This window comes from Lissotriton vulgaris, chromosome 4_1 (genome assembly GCF_964263255.1).
Source record: "Lissotriton vulgaris chromosome 4_1, aLisVul1.2, whole genome shotgun sequence".
Taxonomy (NCBI): domain Eukaryota; kingdom Metazoa; phylum Chordata; class Amphibia; order Caudata; family Salamandridae; genus Lissotriton; species Lissotriton vulgaris.
Window position 1 is genome coordinate 1,537,607,778 of NC_141691.1, and position 13,980 is coordinate 1,537,621,757.

At 48.2% G+C, this 13,980-nt stretch overlaps 1 protein-coding gene across 1 annotated transcript in view; it reads left to right on the forward strand.

Annotated features, from left to right (window-relative positions):
* SDCBP (syndecan binding protein) overlaps positions 1-13,980 on the forward strand; it is a 176,174-nt gene that overhangs the window by 139,531 nt on the left and 22,663 nt on the right. Inside the window, exon 8 of the mRNA XM_086965780.1 lies at positions 4,779-4,870. Within this exon, the coding sequence (XP_086821906.1) occupies positions 4,779-4,870 (92 nt within the window). The remainder of the gene's footprint in view (positions 1-4,778; positions 4,871-13,980) is intronic.

Genomic DNA, 13,980 nt, shown 5'->3' on the forward strand with positions numbered 1-13,980 from the left:
AACCCTAGGATTGACAAAAAATACAAGTCTGCGCCTACTGATCCTACCTACATTAAAGGACAGTTGCCCCTGGACTCCCTTGTCTTCTCGAATGCCCGGAAGAGGGCCAATTCTCAGACTACGGGTGATGCTCCTCCCCCAGACAAAGAATCCTAGGTCTTTGAGGCTTCGGGGAAGAGGGTGGCAGCACAGGCAGCCAACATATGGCGCATTTCTAACGCGCAGGCGCTTCTAGCGCGCTATGACAGGGCGCACTACGATACACTAGAGACCCTGTTGCAACACCTGCCTGATCAGTACAAGGAAGGGGCTGAGATGCTGATTCAAGAAGGGAAGCTAATCTCTAACGCTTCCATTAAGTGCGCTCTGGACGCAGCTGATACCGCGGCCAGAGCTATAAACACCAGTGTTATGCTTCGGAGACATGCCTGGCTGACAATCTCTGGATTTAAGCCAGACATCCAAACCACCATCCTGAACCAAACGGTTAACCCAGATCACCTGTTCGGCCCAGAGGTTGACACCACCCTAGAAAAAAATGAAAAAGGACACTGACACTGCAAAATCCATGGGTGCCTTACAGTCCCAGCAGTTTCGGGGTGGGTCCTTCCGTCGCTCCAGCACTAGAGGCGTCTCAAGGGGTCAGCTCTCCCAGTCCACGCAATACTACAAGGGCAACACCCAGACTTCTTACACCAACAAGAGTCGAGGTGGATATCGTGGCAACAGCGCCAAGGGCAGAGGACGTGGCAACAACAGCTCCAGGTCCGCTACCACCAGCAAACAGTGACACCTTGTCACTGCCCCCCGACCACACAACACCGGTCGGGGGGAGACTCCAGCAGTTCCTGCCCGTCTGGAAGTCCATCACCACGGACAGGTGGGTCAGAAAACTTATCCAATACGGTTATTGTCTGGAGTTAACATCCACTCCACCCAACATGCCCCCAAGGCACCGTCCTATGTCGGATGAGCACTTGCACTTATTGCAGCAGCAGGTCACCATCTTGCTGCAAAAAGGGGCAATAGAGCTCGTGCCTATGCAAGAAAGAGGCACAGGGGTCTACTCCCTGTACTTCTTAATACCAAAGAAGGACGGGTCCCTCAGGCCCATCCTGGACCTCAGGCCACTCAACTACTACATCCTGTCGGAGCACTTCCATATGCTGACCCTGCAGCAAGTGCTCCCGTTGCTCAGGCAGGGGGATTTTCTCGCAACTTTAGACCTAAAGGATGCGTACTTTCACATTCTACTGCACCCTTCACACAGGAAATACCTCAGGTTCACCATCCAAAACCAGCACTACCAGTTCAAGGTTTTGCCTTTCGGTGTCACCACGGCACCCAGGGTGTTCACAAAGTGCCTGGCGACAGTGGCGGCGCATCTCAGGAGACGGAACATCCACGTCTACCCCTATCTGGACGACTGGCTCATCCAAGCAAAGTCAGCCCAGCAATGTGCCGCCCACATGTCCCACACCATTCATCTCCTGCACGATCTGGGATTCTCACTGAATTACCCGAAATCCCACCTCCAGCCCGCCCACGTACGGCAGTATCTGGGTGCGACCATAAACACTCTGGCGGCCACAGCACAGCCAAATTCATTGAGGGTCAGCAGCATTCAATCGCTGATACAAAAATTCAGACCTCAACACTCGCTTCCAGCAAGAGTGATCATGCAGTTGATAGGCATGATGGCCTCCTGCATTTCCATAGCTCCGCACGCGAGGCTACATATGCGTCCGCTTCAGGAGTGCTTAGCACGTTAGTGGACTCAGGCTCACGGGCAGTTGAAAGTCCTAGTGTTGGTGAGCGGTCGGGCATACAACTCTCTGCATTGGTGGAATCCACGAAACCTTTGCAAGGGCCGACCGTTCCAAGAGCTTGTGCCACAGATCATCCTGACGACGGACGCTTCTCTCCAGGGGTGGGGAGCTCATGTACTCCATTACACTGTGCAGGGACTATGGACGCAACAGCAAAGGAAGATGCGCATCAATGTTCTGGAACTGATGGCGATCTTCATGGCACTAAAAGCCTTCAAAGTGCATCTGTGCAACAAGGTCGTGTTGATCCGGACGGACAACATGACGGCAATGTACTACATTCAGAAGCAGGGAGGAACACACTCTCCGCAGCTGTCTCATCTGGCTCAGAGCATGTGGAAGTGGGCCATTCAAAGGAACATCTTCCTTATGGCAGAACACCTCCCGGGCAAGGACAATCAGATGGCGGACCTGCTCAGCAGGCACAGCCACCAAATTCACGAGTGGGAGATGCATCCATCAGTACTCCAACCGTACTTCCAAAGGTGGGGTCATCCAGAGATCGACCTCTTCGCCACAAGGGAGAACGCAAAATGCCAAAGCTTCGCCGCCAGGTTCCCACACCCACTGTCGCAGGGCAATGCGATATGGATGAACTGGTCAGGCAAATTTGCGTACGCTTTTCCCCCAGCACCCTTGATACCGCTGGTGGCACGCAAGCTCAGGCAGCACTCAATGACTCTCATCCTGGTTGCTCCAACGTGGGCTCGCCAACCATGGTACACCACGTTTCTGGAACTATCCGTGGTGCCGCATCAGAGGCTACGTCTCACACCCAGCCTTCTGACGCAGAGCCATGGCGACATTCAGCATCCAGATCCGCAACAGCTCAACCTGGCGATCTGGCTCCTGAAGTCCTAGAGTTTGGCTACCTGCACTTGCCTTCCGACTGTATGGACATCATTCGGGAGGCGAGGAAGCCCACAACCAGAGCATGCTATGCGGCAAAATAGAAGCGGTTTGTCATTTATTGTGCAGACCACAACATTAACCCGCTAGATGCTTCTATTCAGAATATCATCTGTTACCTTTTCCATCTGTACAAATGTAATCTGGCCTATGCTTCCATTCGCATACATCTATCTGCGATGGCCGCTTATCTCCAGAATAGGCAGCACCTCTCCCTCTTCAGGGTGCCTGCCATTAAGGCTTTTCTGGAAGGACTCAAACGAGTCATTCCTCCGCGGACTCCACCAGCTCCGGACTGGAACCTCAATGTGGTCCTCACCCGGCTGATGGGTCCTCCCTTTGAGCCACTGCATTCCTGTGAGATTCAGTTCTTGACTTGGAAAGTGGCTTTCCTCATAGCGATTACGTCGCGACGCAGAGTTAGTGAATTACAGGCCCTAACCATCCAAGAGCCATTTATTCAAATTCATTCTAACAGGGTGGTGCTTCGCACTAACCCTAAATGTCTTCCCAAGGTTGTGTCTCACTTCCATATCAACCAGACTACTGAATTGCCTGTTTTCTTCCAAAATCCTGAGTCATTGCCGGAGAGAATGCTCCACACCCTTGACGTCAAAAGGGCCCTGATGTATTACATCGATAGGACCAAGGATTTTAGGAAGACTAAGCAACTCTGTCGCCTTTGCACCACAAAGGCAACCCTATTTCCAAATCTGCTATCTGAAAGCAAAACGTACTCTCACCATTCCACCAAGGGCCCACTCCACCAGAAAGTTGGCGGCCTCTGTGGCATTCCTTGGAAACATTCCTTTGGAAGACATATGTAGAGCAGCCACATGGTCTACCACACACACATTTACCAAGAGTTGATGTGCACTCCAAACAGCAGGCAGCTGTAGGGCAGGCTGTTCTCAAAACACTTATCCAGACTGCTGCAGCTGGCACGGGCGGCCGCCGCTAATGGAGGGACTGCTATGTATTCTATGCACAGATATGAATTCAGCAGCCCACATGCCTCGAACCGAATATGCTACTTACCAGTATGCATCTGTTCTTGGCATGTAGGGCTGCTGACATTCATATCGCCCGCCCTCCTCCCCGGCGCCCATAGCAGCTGAAGAATTCACATATACTTCTAGCATGGTCATCATTCACTGAGTTTCACTCCATCTTGGCCACAATGGCTAAAAACAATCGGAGGATGGAGTCGATGCCCATGCGCACTGTAGTCCAGGGGAGGAGCCACCTATCTCGTGATACTTCGAAGACTCTTCCAGGACAACAATGTGCAATCATCCGGACCCAACACTAGGCGGCGATCTATGCACAGATATGAATGTCAGCAGCCCTACATGCCAAGAACAGATGCATACTGGTAAGTAGCATATTCGTTAAGGTCATCCCCTTTCAGGGCCCTAGTTTCATGGCACCAGTGTTGGTTCTATCATGGCTCTGCGTATCTGGCGAGGAAAAGCTGTGTATCAGAACTGACGTCAGCGCGCATGGGCGGCGTCTAAGTACTCAGACGACGTCATTCCGGCGCGGACGACGGACGCGGAGCCACGAACGACGCCTACCGACGCGCAGGGGTATTGCTACGCAAAAAATTCCGGATCTAGTCTGACGCCTGGGGATATTCTAAGGTAAGGAATCTATCACTAACTTATGTCTCTTACAGATATATCGTTACACAAGTAGTAACTTGTGCTTTAAGTACTTTTAATAGCCACAGTATACATACCTCAGTCACTTTAGGGCAGCCTGTTTGTTTTCTCTTTAGTCTACTGTTCTGCATGAAAAACTGTTGAATATTCTGAAGATTGAGATGTCTGTTGATTGCATAATAATTGTTAGTCGCTCTTCTTCTGATCTGCCACAAAGTTAAAGGCTAGTGACCCGTTTCACAAATAATAGGATATTTTTGAATATTATAAATCTACCTTCTCGTGTAGAAATCTAAGTATGAAAGCTGTAAATGTGCACTTTTTCAAATAGAATGCAAATTTTCCGTCTCACCATGTGTTTATTTTGTTTTATCAGGACTCTCAAACAGCAGACATTTTGGCAACAGCTGGGAATGTGGTGACCATTACAGTAATGCCTTCCTTCGTTTATGAGCATATGATAAAGAGGTATGTGAGGGTGTGAAGTGAATTGCATTTGGAAACAGTTGACCAAGTTTTAATGCATTCTGGAATGTAAGAAATTGGGTTATTAGTTGCAAAAGATGTGAGTACTTCCCAAGTAATACGTCCACAGGTTTCCCGTTATTAGGAACCAAGTCCTCATTGTGCCCCCTTGCTGAAAAGTCTGATTTTGCTGCTCCCTTAGCGCCACACTCACCAGGTCTCACAGCCTCCTGGCTACTTCAAGGGCACCTGTTTGTGAGCAGAGTCAAGGGCAGTTCATATAAGTCCCAGGGGAACCATTCAAGGTCCCCCATCAGGCCCATTCCCTCAGTTGTTCGTCAGAGGGCACCAGGGGGCCAGCACTACTGACCTGAAGAAACCCGTCCTTGTCCAGGCTGCTAGATAAAAGTCAAAGTCCATCCTTGCAGTGGCATCAGTTGACTTCTCCTTTCAAATAGGTATTCTTTCACCATCATCACTCCCCGATGCAGTGGCTTATCAAATCTTTCATCCTTGTGCAGGAGTTTTGAAGTGGGGTGAAAAATTCAGGAAGGCAGAGACCTCTGCCATCTCCTAGGTAGCCATATCATCACTCCACCCCTGCTCCAGCTACCCTTCACAGCATTCTGAGCATTTAATCATGGCAACTTCAAGTGGTCTATGAAAAGATCTTCCCTAGTAGCCTCAGCTCCAACTCCAACTGAGAGCTGCCTAATCCCCTTCCACCAAAACTTCAATGAGGAGCCCCTCATGTTTGGTTTTAGAGGCCCGGCCTTACTCATTTGTTTTGGGAGGCCTGGACTTTCCCAGCCTTCGTTCAGTTTGAGGAGTTAAATAACACATGCAGACCTCCAACCACACATTTCTTTCATAGGAATTTGGTCAAGCACGGTTAATGGCTCTATTGTGTGGCGAGGACTTTGATCCTCCTGTTGGCCAGCACAGTAATTTGTAATACCCAGAAAGTAGGAAGAGGAGGCAACGAAGACCTGGAATTAAGTGTGGTTGAGCAAGGCAAATGTGCAGTAACCTTAAAGGGAAGACTCTGGTGGTAATTAGTGCACTCAGTCCATTTACATTGAATTTATTGTGAGTGAGACTGACTAACATTAAAGATCCAAAAACTGACCAGTGGGAAAAACAAATCCAGAAGGATTAAATGGGTAAAACCCATTAGCTACAGCACAAATGTATGACTGTAAACTTCTGCCACCATATCAGTGTGGACGTCTTGGGGCGGAGACTTGAGTACCAGATAACAGCACATTATAAAAAGTACCTTCCCTCATTTTAGCCTTCCGCTTTAGGGCATTTTGTATTGCAAGAATGAAATTGCAAAGTATTATTACATATATTTTTATAATTTCATTTGTGCATAAGCAGTATTTCCAGGTATCTTCTTAGTAATTTGGTACGGGTTGTTATTCATTTTTGGTGGTGGTGACTAGAATTGTTCATTAGGAAACTCACATCACCTGTAGCAAGGGTTGTCTTTTAGTTTTGCAACGCAAATCCTTTACTGGGTTCATATGCTGTGCATTTATTCCGCCATCAGGTTGGGTCCCGAATTATGTTTTGTCTCCTGTTTTTTTTGTTTGTTTTTGTGTGTATGCCTCGTCACCCACCATTTGGTGATACGTCCATCCCTTGTGCGATGCCAGACGGTGCCCCAGAAGTTCCTGTGTCACCGCCGCCATCTTCAGATTCTTTTTTCCAATGTTAGGTCTAAAAGCACACCGGAGGAGCTCAGTAGAATCTACAGGGATCTGCAGAGAAAAGAAAAAAAGGGCTCCAAAAGCATAGAGACCTTGAGGAACATTGTAACCCTCGAGGAGAGCTCCCCCTCAGGGATGGAGAACCTGGTACTGAATGGCACATGGCAAGAGCATGTAGAGGTGACAGATGAGTTATATGGAGAACCCCCCTTTTAAATTCTTTCCAAACTGCCACCACACGTGTGCAGAGGGATCCACACAAGGTTTGTAACCTGTGCCTTCCACCAGATTACAACGCCAAAAACTCTGAGGCCTGTGCAGTTCCTACCTAAAACGTTTCAAAGCCAGACCAAAGAAACGACTTGCACATCACTCCATGTTTAGCACTCAGAAACAATAGGAATCCCTAAAGTACTTGTGTCTCTCTAGCAACAATGAAGAAAACGTCAAAGAAGCTGAAACGGTGCAGGGGGGAAAATCCGACACCGAAGTGAGTGTTATTGATGTTGAAAAAACAGAAGCGGCGAAAGACGCAGAAAAGATGACCGTAACAAAACCACCAAAGACCCAGAATGCCATCTGCATCAACGTCAAAACATACGACAACTGAAGGTCGGCGCAAACACAAGGAGCTGCACGGGTCTCAACTAAAGGACACTAATGGAGGCATACCTTTGAAGAAAAACCAAAGGGGATGATGGACGGAGCGTGGACAATACAAACACTCACCCCCAGTCAACTGATCTGGGTTTAATCCATCACCGTTCTTTAGCTCACTCCGCCACCCCAGTTCAGACATGGCTATATGCAAATCAGTCTGACCCTGTGCCTCATGGGAACAGTCCAGCCCGAACTGCCAAGCCATGTCTTCCCTGGACCGGAATCAAGCTTCCCAGGACCGGTTTCTGGCATTACAGCCGTCTTCAGCCGGGCTTGCTTGAATCCAGTGGCAAAGTGAGCAAGGGACTCCCGTCTGAGCATACCCTGCCAACTTAGGGCGAACAAAGAAAAACCAAAAGGGGATGATGGACGGAGCGTTGGCATACCTTTGAAACAAGCCTCGATGCTGGAAAGGCACCAAGGAGATACCGAAGGAAAGGGCCAGAGAAGCAAAGTACACAAAGCAGAGTGCTTCAAATAGAGAACATCTTCCTCGACCGACGCTGAATACACGCTGAAGGGCGAAAGGAAAAGACGCTGACTTGAGGCTGAAACGGCCGCACTACTTAGGCGGAAGAAGGGAGTTTGCCGACTCCCTCAAGACCTTGGAGCCAAGGCATCTTCACACCAGGGTTGGACTTACCACCGAATAGAAGTCGATGATGACCACACAAAAAAAACTGGAGGACAAAACATGATTCCCGACCCAGCCACTAGATGGCTGAATAAATGCACACCATATGAATCAGTAAAAAACTCCTCAGGCTGCAATATTACTCCTTACTGGTAAGTAACCATTTCATTATGAAACCGCAACAAGAAATCTGTTTATAAATGGGAGTGTGCTTTGAAAAAGCAAATAACAAAAAACAAGATTCCTTTCTGTGTTGTTTAACGCTTTGTGACCTACTGGTCTACTTATAGTGTATTATACTACTAGCTAGACAGACAAGTTATATAGGTACTTATTATTACACCACACTAGAATAGTTTTCTTTCTCTCAACATTTTATTTTCATTTGTTAAAAACATTCATATAAAATTCATGACAGGATATTTCATATCCTACATATATATTTGAGCATTCCCTAGTCTAATACATATTCCGCCCTAAGTGCGCTGGGGATGCCCAGACGTGGGTCCCAGGCACTCCACACCACTGGAGTCAAGCTAGCCGGGCTGATGAAAGGTGTTACCTCGAAACCGGTCTGGTCCTCGGATGCTTGATTCCGTTCTGGGAAGGACATGGCTTTTGTAGTTCGGACTGGACTGTTCCCATGGGGCACAGGGTCAGAGCTGATTTGCATATCGCCATTGTCTAACCCAGGGTAGTGTGGTGTGCAAAAAAACGATGGATTTGGGCCCAGATCTTTGGACTGGGGTGTGTGTGTGACATTGATCCACATTCGGTCCATCACCTGTTGTGTTTGCATATTCCGCCCTAAGTGCGCTGGGGATGCCCAGACGTGGGTCCCAGGCACTCCACACCACTGGAGTCAAGCTAGCCGGGCTGATGAGAGGTGTTACCTCGAAACCGGTCCGGTCCTCGGATGCTTGATTCAGTTCTGGGAAGGACATGGCTTTTGTAGTTCGGACTGGACTGTTCCCATGGGGCACAGGGTCAGAGCTGATTTGCATATCGCCATTGTCTAACCCAGGGTGGTGTGGAGTGCAAAAAAACGATGGATTTGGGCCCAGATCTTTGGACTGGGGTGAGTGTGTGACATTGATCCACATTCGGTCCATCACCTGTTGTGTTTGCATATTCCGCCCTAAGTGCGCTGGGGATGCCCAGACGTGGGTCCCAGGCACTCCACACCACTGGAGTCAAGCTAGCCGGGCTGATGAGAGGTGTTACCTCGAAACCGGTCCGGTCCTCGGATGCTTGATTCCGTTCTGGGAAGGACATGGCTTTTGTAGTTCGGACTGGACTGTTCCCATGGGGCACAGGGTCAGAGCTGATTTGCATATCGCCATTGTCTAACCCAGGGTGGTGTGTAGTGCAAAAAAACGATGGATTTGGGCCCAGATCTTTGGACTGGGGTGAGTGTGTGACATTGATCCACATTCGGTCCATCACCTGTTGTGTTTGCATGTACCGAAGCCCGTAGCAAGGCCAGAAAAACCTGTTGACCCAAAGATAACTGCTCCAAAGACACCAGTTGATCCAAAAAAGAACATCGACTCCGAAAAGGGCACTCATCCAAAAAAGCCTACAGAGCACAAAAAACGCGTCGAACCGAAAGTTCCGGTCGACCCGAAGACACTCGTCGACCCGAAAAAAGGTCCCGAGCCGAAAAAATCCAACAAAACACCAAAACTCGTCGAAAAACCAGAAATTTAACACTCAACCCAGGACTGTAGAGGAAGAACTATTCTACCCAGATCCATCAGACGACCAGGCAAAGATATATAATAATCCAGAGACTGGTTAAGTTACTATCCTGCAAAGGAAAAAGAGGCCTTTGGACTTTGAACCTCAATCCCCTATTCCATTGAAGAAAAAGGACTTTGGGACTTCTCCCTCTAGACCCTTCATCCCTTTTCAACCTATCATGCCTACTACACCTTTTGCTCCTTACTCTCCTTCTCACCACGGGGACAATGAGGGGAACACAGGGGATGAGCCACAGCCTCTATATGATTTCCCACAGGATCCTGAACCACAAGAGGAACCCTGGGATGAGCCAACAGACCCTTACAACACCCATCCCATCCCTGATGTACCCACTTATCCTACTAGCCTTCACCTACTGATGACACCGTAGTCTTCAATCAACTCAGGGCAGCACAATTCCACAATGTGGACATACATAATGACCCTGTGGAGGAAGACTTCTTATTTGACACATTCCCTACTGCAGAAAAAAGTGTCAGAACACTTCCCATGTTAAAGGGAGTTCTAAAACACGCACTTGACATATTTAAGGATACAGCCAGGGCACGGGTAATCAATCTATGTAACAAAAAAAGGGAGTATCACCACTGAGAATCATAGATTCTGAATGGGATGTATCTTTGAGAAAAGGACAATTTTCCTTTTGTAAAAAACCCATCACTCACCAGCCTAGTGGTGACATGCTTCATCATTGGGGTCCACCCTGATGACCGGATGTCATCAGGGTGTGCTGCGACACCTGAACTACAGTGGAGCTGGTTATTGTGAGTGATAAGTGCAGAATATTTTTTTTTAATTGTCCTGGTATGACTTGTATGAAAAAAAAATATTTGGAAGCTACTGGACAATGTTAAAAAAGTGATGAGATACTTAGTAGGTGATTATGACCAAGAGTATCTATGTGGGTGGTCTACATGTTTCAACCTTTTTAGAACCCGCAAAACCTTTCCAAGGGGCGACTGTTCCAAGAGCCGGTTCCACAACTAGTACTAACAGCGGACGCATCACTGACAGGCTGGGGAGCCCATCTCCTTCAATACACAGTAAAAGGGCTCTGGACAACCAAACACAAAAAGCTGCATATCAATCAACTAGAATTGCTAGCGATATTTCTAGCCCTAAAAGCATTTCAAAAATACTTGTACAACAAGACGGTGTTGATCCGGACGGACAACCTGACCGCAATGTACTATATCCAGAAACGGAGAGGAACGCACTCTCCACAGCTGTCCCATCTGGCACAAAGCATATGGAAGTGGGCGATTCCAAAAAAACCTTTTTCTCCTAGCAGAACACCTTCCAGGGAAGGACAATCAGATTGCAGACCTTCTCAGCAGGCACAGCCAACAACTACAAGAATGGGAGATTCACCCCCAAGTTCTCCAGCCATTCTTCAAAGAGTGGGGTCACCCAGAAAATAGACCTGTTTGCCACAAAAGAAAACTCCAAATGCCAGTACTTTGCCTCTCACATCCGTTGTCACAGGGCAATGCGATATGGATGAACTGGTCAGGCTGATTTGCGTACGCTTTTCCCCCAGCACCGCTAATCCCGCTGGTGGCACGCAAACTGCGGCAACACTCACTCACGCTGATCCTAGTTGCTCCCACGTGGGCAAGACAACCGTGGTACACCACGTTCCTAGAACTTTCAGTAGTTCCTCATCAAAGACTGTGCCTTGCACCCCATCTTCTAACTCCGAACCATTGAGAAATCAGACACCCCGATCCCAATCAGATGAACCTAGCGATCTGGCTCCTGAGGTCTTAGAGTTTGGATAACTTAACTTGCCCCCAGATTGCATGAACATCATTAGGGAGGCAAGACGACCAACCACACGAACGTGCTATGCAGCTAAATGGAAGAGATTTGTTATTTCTCCAGTATTTGGGGTGTCTTTCATAGATTCACATGCCTGAATCATTCCCCGTCGGAGTGGGAGTCCCACAGTATATAAAAAAGCAATAATATGCCTATAATAACTAAAAAACCTTGGTAATAACCTACCAGGAAGTAAAGTAGCCCTCAGCTACAGGAGCAAAAGCTCCCACACTCATGACTATCCAAGTCATTATGTATAGACCAAACTGCAGCCAATCAGGCGACAGCACCCACCAGAATGTTCTCCCCCGAGGCTCAGGCTCTCAGATTTTCAACCGCACGTCGTGTGAAGGGAGTCTCCCTGAGCTCTGCTCAGTTTCTTCTTACTTTGGTTGGTTTTTTAACCTTCAAAGGATGTCTACTTCTAAATCCCTTTTTAGGGCTTGTGATTCCTGTGGAAAGCGAATGCTGTTCAAGGAGGATCCTCACAAAAAATGCATATACTGTCTGTATCCGGATCATGAGGCGAAGGAATGTAAGATCTGCAGAACCTTCCCTCAAAAGTCCCTCAGGGACAGAGAGGGTCGTCTTCTCCTGTGGCTGCAGAGGATAAAGGACAAGGATAAACCTGTTTCAGAGGTAGAGAGCATTGCCTCAGGGTCTTCTGTCTCCTCAAGGAAGAGAAAGACTGAGGTTGAGGAGGCTTCTCCTAGGGCGATATTGTTGAAGAAGGCCCAATCCTCTCAGGATTCTGGTTTGCCTACTACTTCCAAGAAGGTTTCCCCACCTGTGAAATCTGCGCCCACATGAAAATCTGGAGAGTCTACAGTTTCCTTCTGGCCATGGTAGAGTCAATAACAGCCTCATTGTCGCCAACTCTTCATGTGGCCACTTCTTCCACTTCAACAGTGACTTTCTCCTCACCAAAATGGTGATGTCTTCAGCCTCCTCACCGTCTACGTTGGTTCAGGTACAAATTAGACCCATCCCGTCGACGAAGATAGTTCCATCGATCGTCGACGCTCCACCGTCGACGAGAATCCTGAAAGTGCCGTCGACTAGCTCTTCAGGCGTCGATGAATATCTTGCCGTCGACGAAGGCCTTACCGTCGACGACATCCTCGACGGCGAAGTTACCGTCGACGACACCCTTGTCGACGAAGTTAGACAATTCCATCGACACCGTCGACGAAGAAGAAAACAACCTCGTCGACTAGTTCATCGTCGATGAAACCGCTACCATCGACCGGCGCTCTGTCGACGACTGATCTGACAACGCAGAGGGAATCAGGCTTGTCATCAGCATCGGTGGCTCCATAGACGCCTCCACTGTCAACCTGTACGGCAATGCAAGTGTGGTCAGCAAAAACATCCACAATACCTTTGTCATCACCAGCTACCACTGCTTCACTCCTACAGAAGCGTGGTTCATCCTCCACAACTTTGTCTCCATTAAAACTGCCAGATAAATTGTTGGATTCTGAGGAAGAAGAATCCTACGAGGACGACACTTTCCGTGCGGCCAGGAGCCCTTCGGACTTGTTCATAAAAATTCAAGATTTAGATCAGGAGGAGGAGGAAAATTTCCAGGAGCACTCTAGTCGGGAGACTGTGTCCGCACCTGGCATGCAAATGCCTATGGATTTGTTTCAGAATCTCCAATATATGTTGAGCGATTATTATCGCAGGTTTCCACCTTCAGAATAGAGTGATTCTCATGTCTCTACGCCTAGGCCAAGAACATCAACGGCAACTTTAGGACCTCAAGAATCAGTTTCTCAAATGACAACTGAAGAAGCACGGCCCGCACTACCTTCTTCACCAGTACCATCTCATCAGGCAGGGGGGTGATAATTTGTCGGAAGGCGAACAAGAAGACGGTGAATTGGACGACAAGTCAGAGTCGTCGGAGTGGGATGACTATCAGGCACAAACCCCTTCCCCAGCGGCCCCGTCTACGGCGGATTCTCCGCCGGTGGACATTGCCAGCTTTCATAAGATTATGGATAGAGCTACGAAAAGGTTCCTCATCACAATGGAACCTAAACAAGACGAATGCTTCCTATATGATTTTAAGGATTTGCCACAAAGACAAAGTTGGTCTATTCCAATCATTGACTTTATATGGAAGGAAGGTCTGAAAATAATGGCTACACCAAATTCTCTACCCGCAGTACTACCTCGGGTAGATAAGAAATATATAGCACCTAGTTGGTCACCGGCATGCCTGATTGGTCAGGCTAAAACGGAGTCCGTAGTTACGCAGGCAGCTCAAAGAAGGGTCAAGAATCCATCTGCACAGGTCTCTGCTCCCCCTGATAAAGACGGTAGATGTCTTGACTCAATAGGGAAGAATGTGTCAACTATTGCGGTAACCACGGTCCGAGCCGCAAATTCACTTGCAATACTTGGAAGGTATGACAGGCAGATGTGGTCTGACATATCGCCTTTCATCGAGAAGCTTGCAGAACCGGATAGATCTGAAGCAAAAAAGATCCTACTAGAGGGAGAGAGCGTTT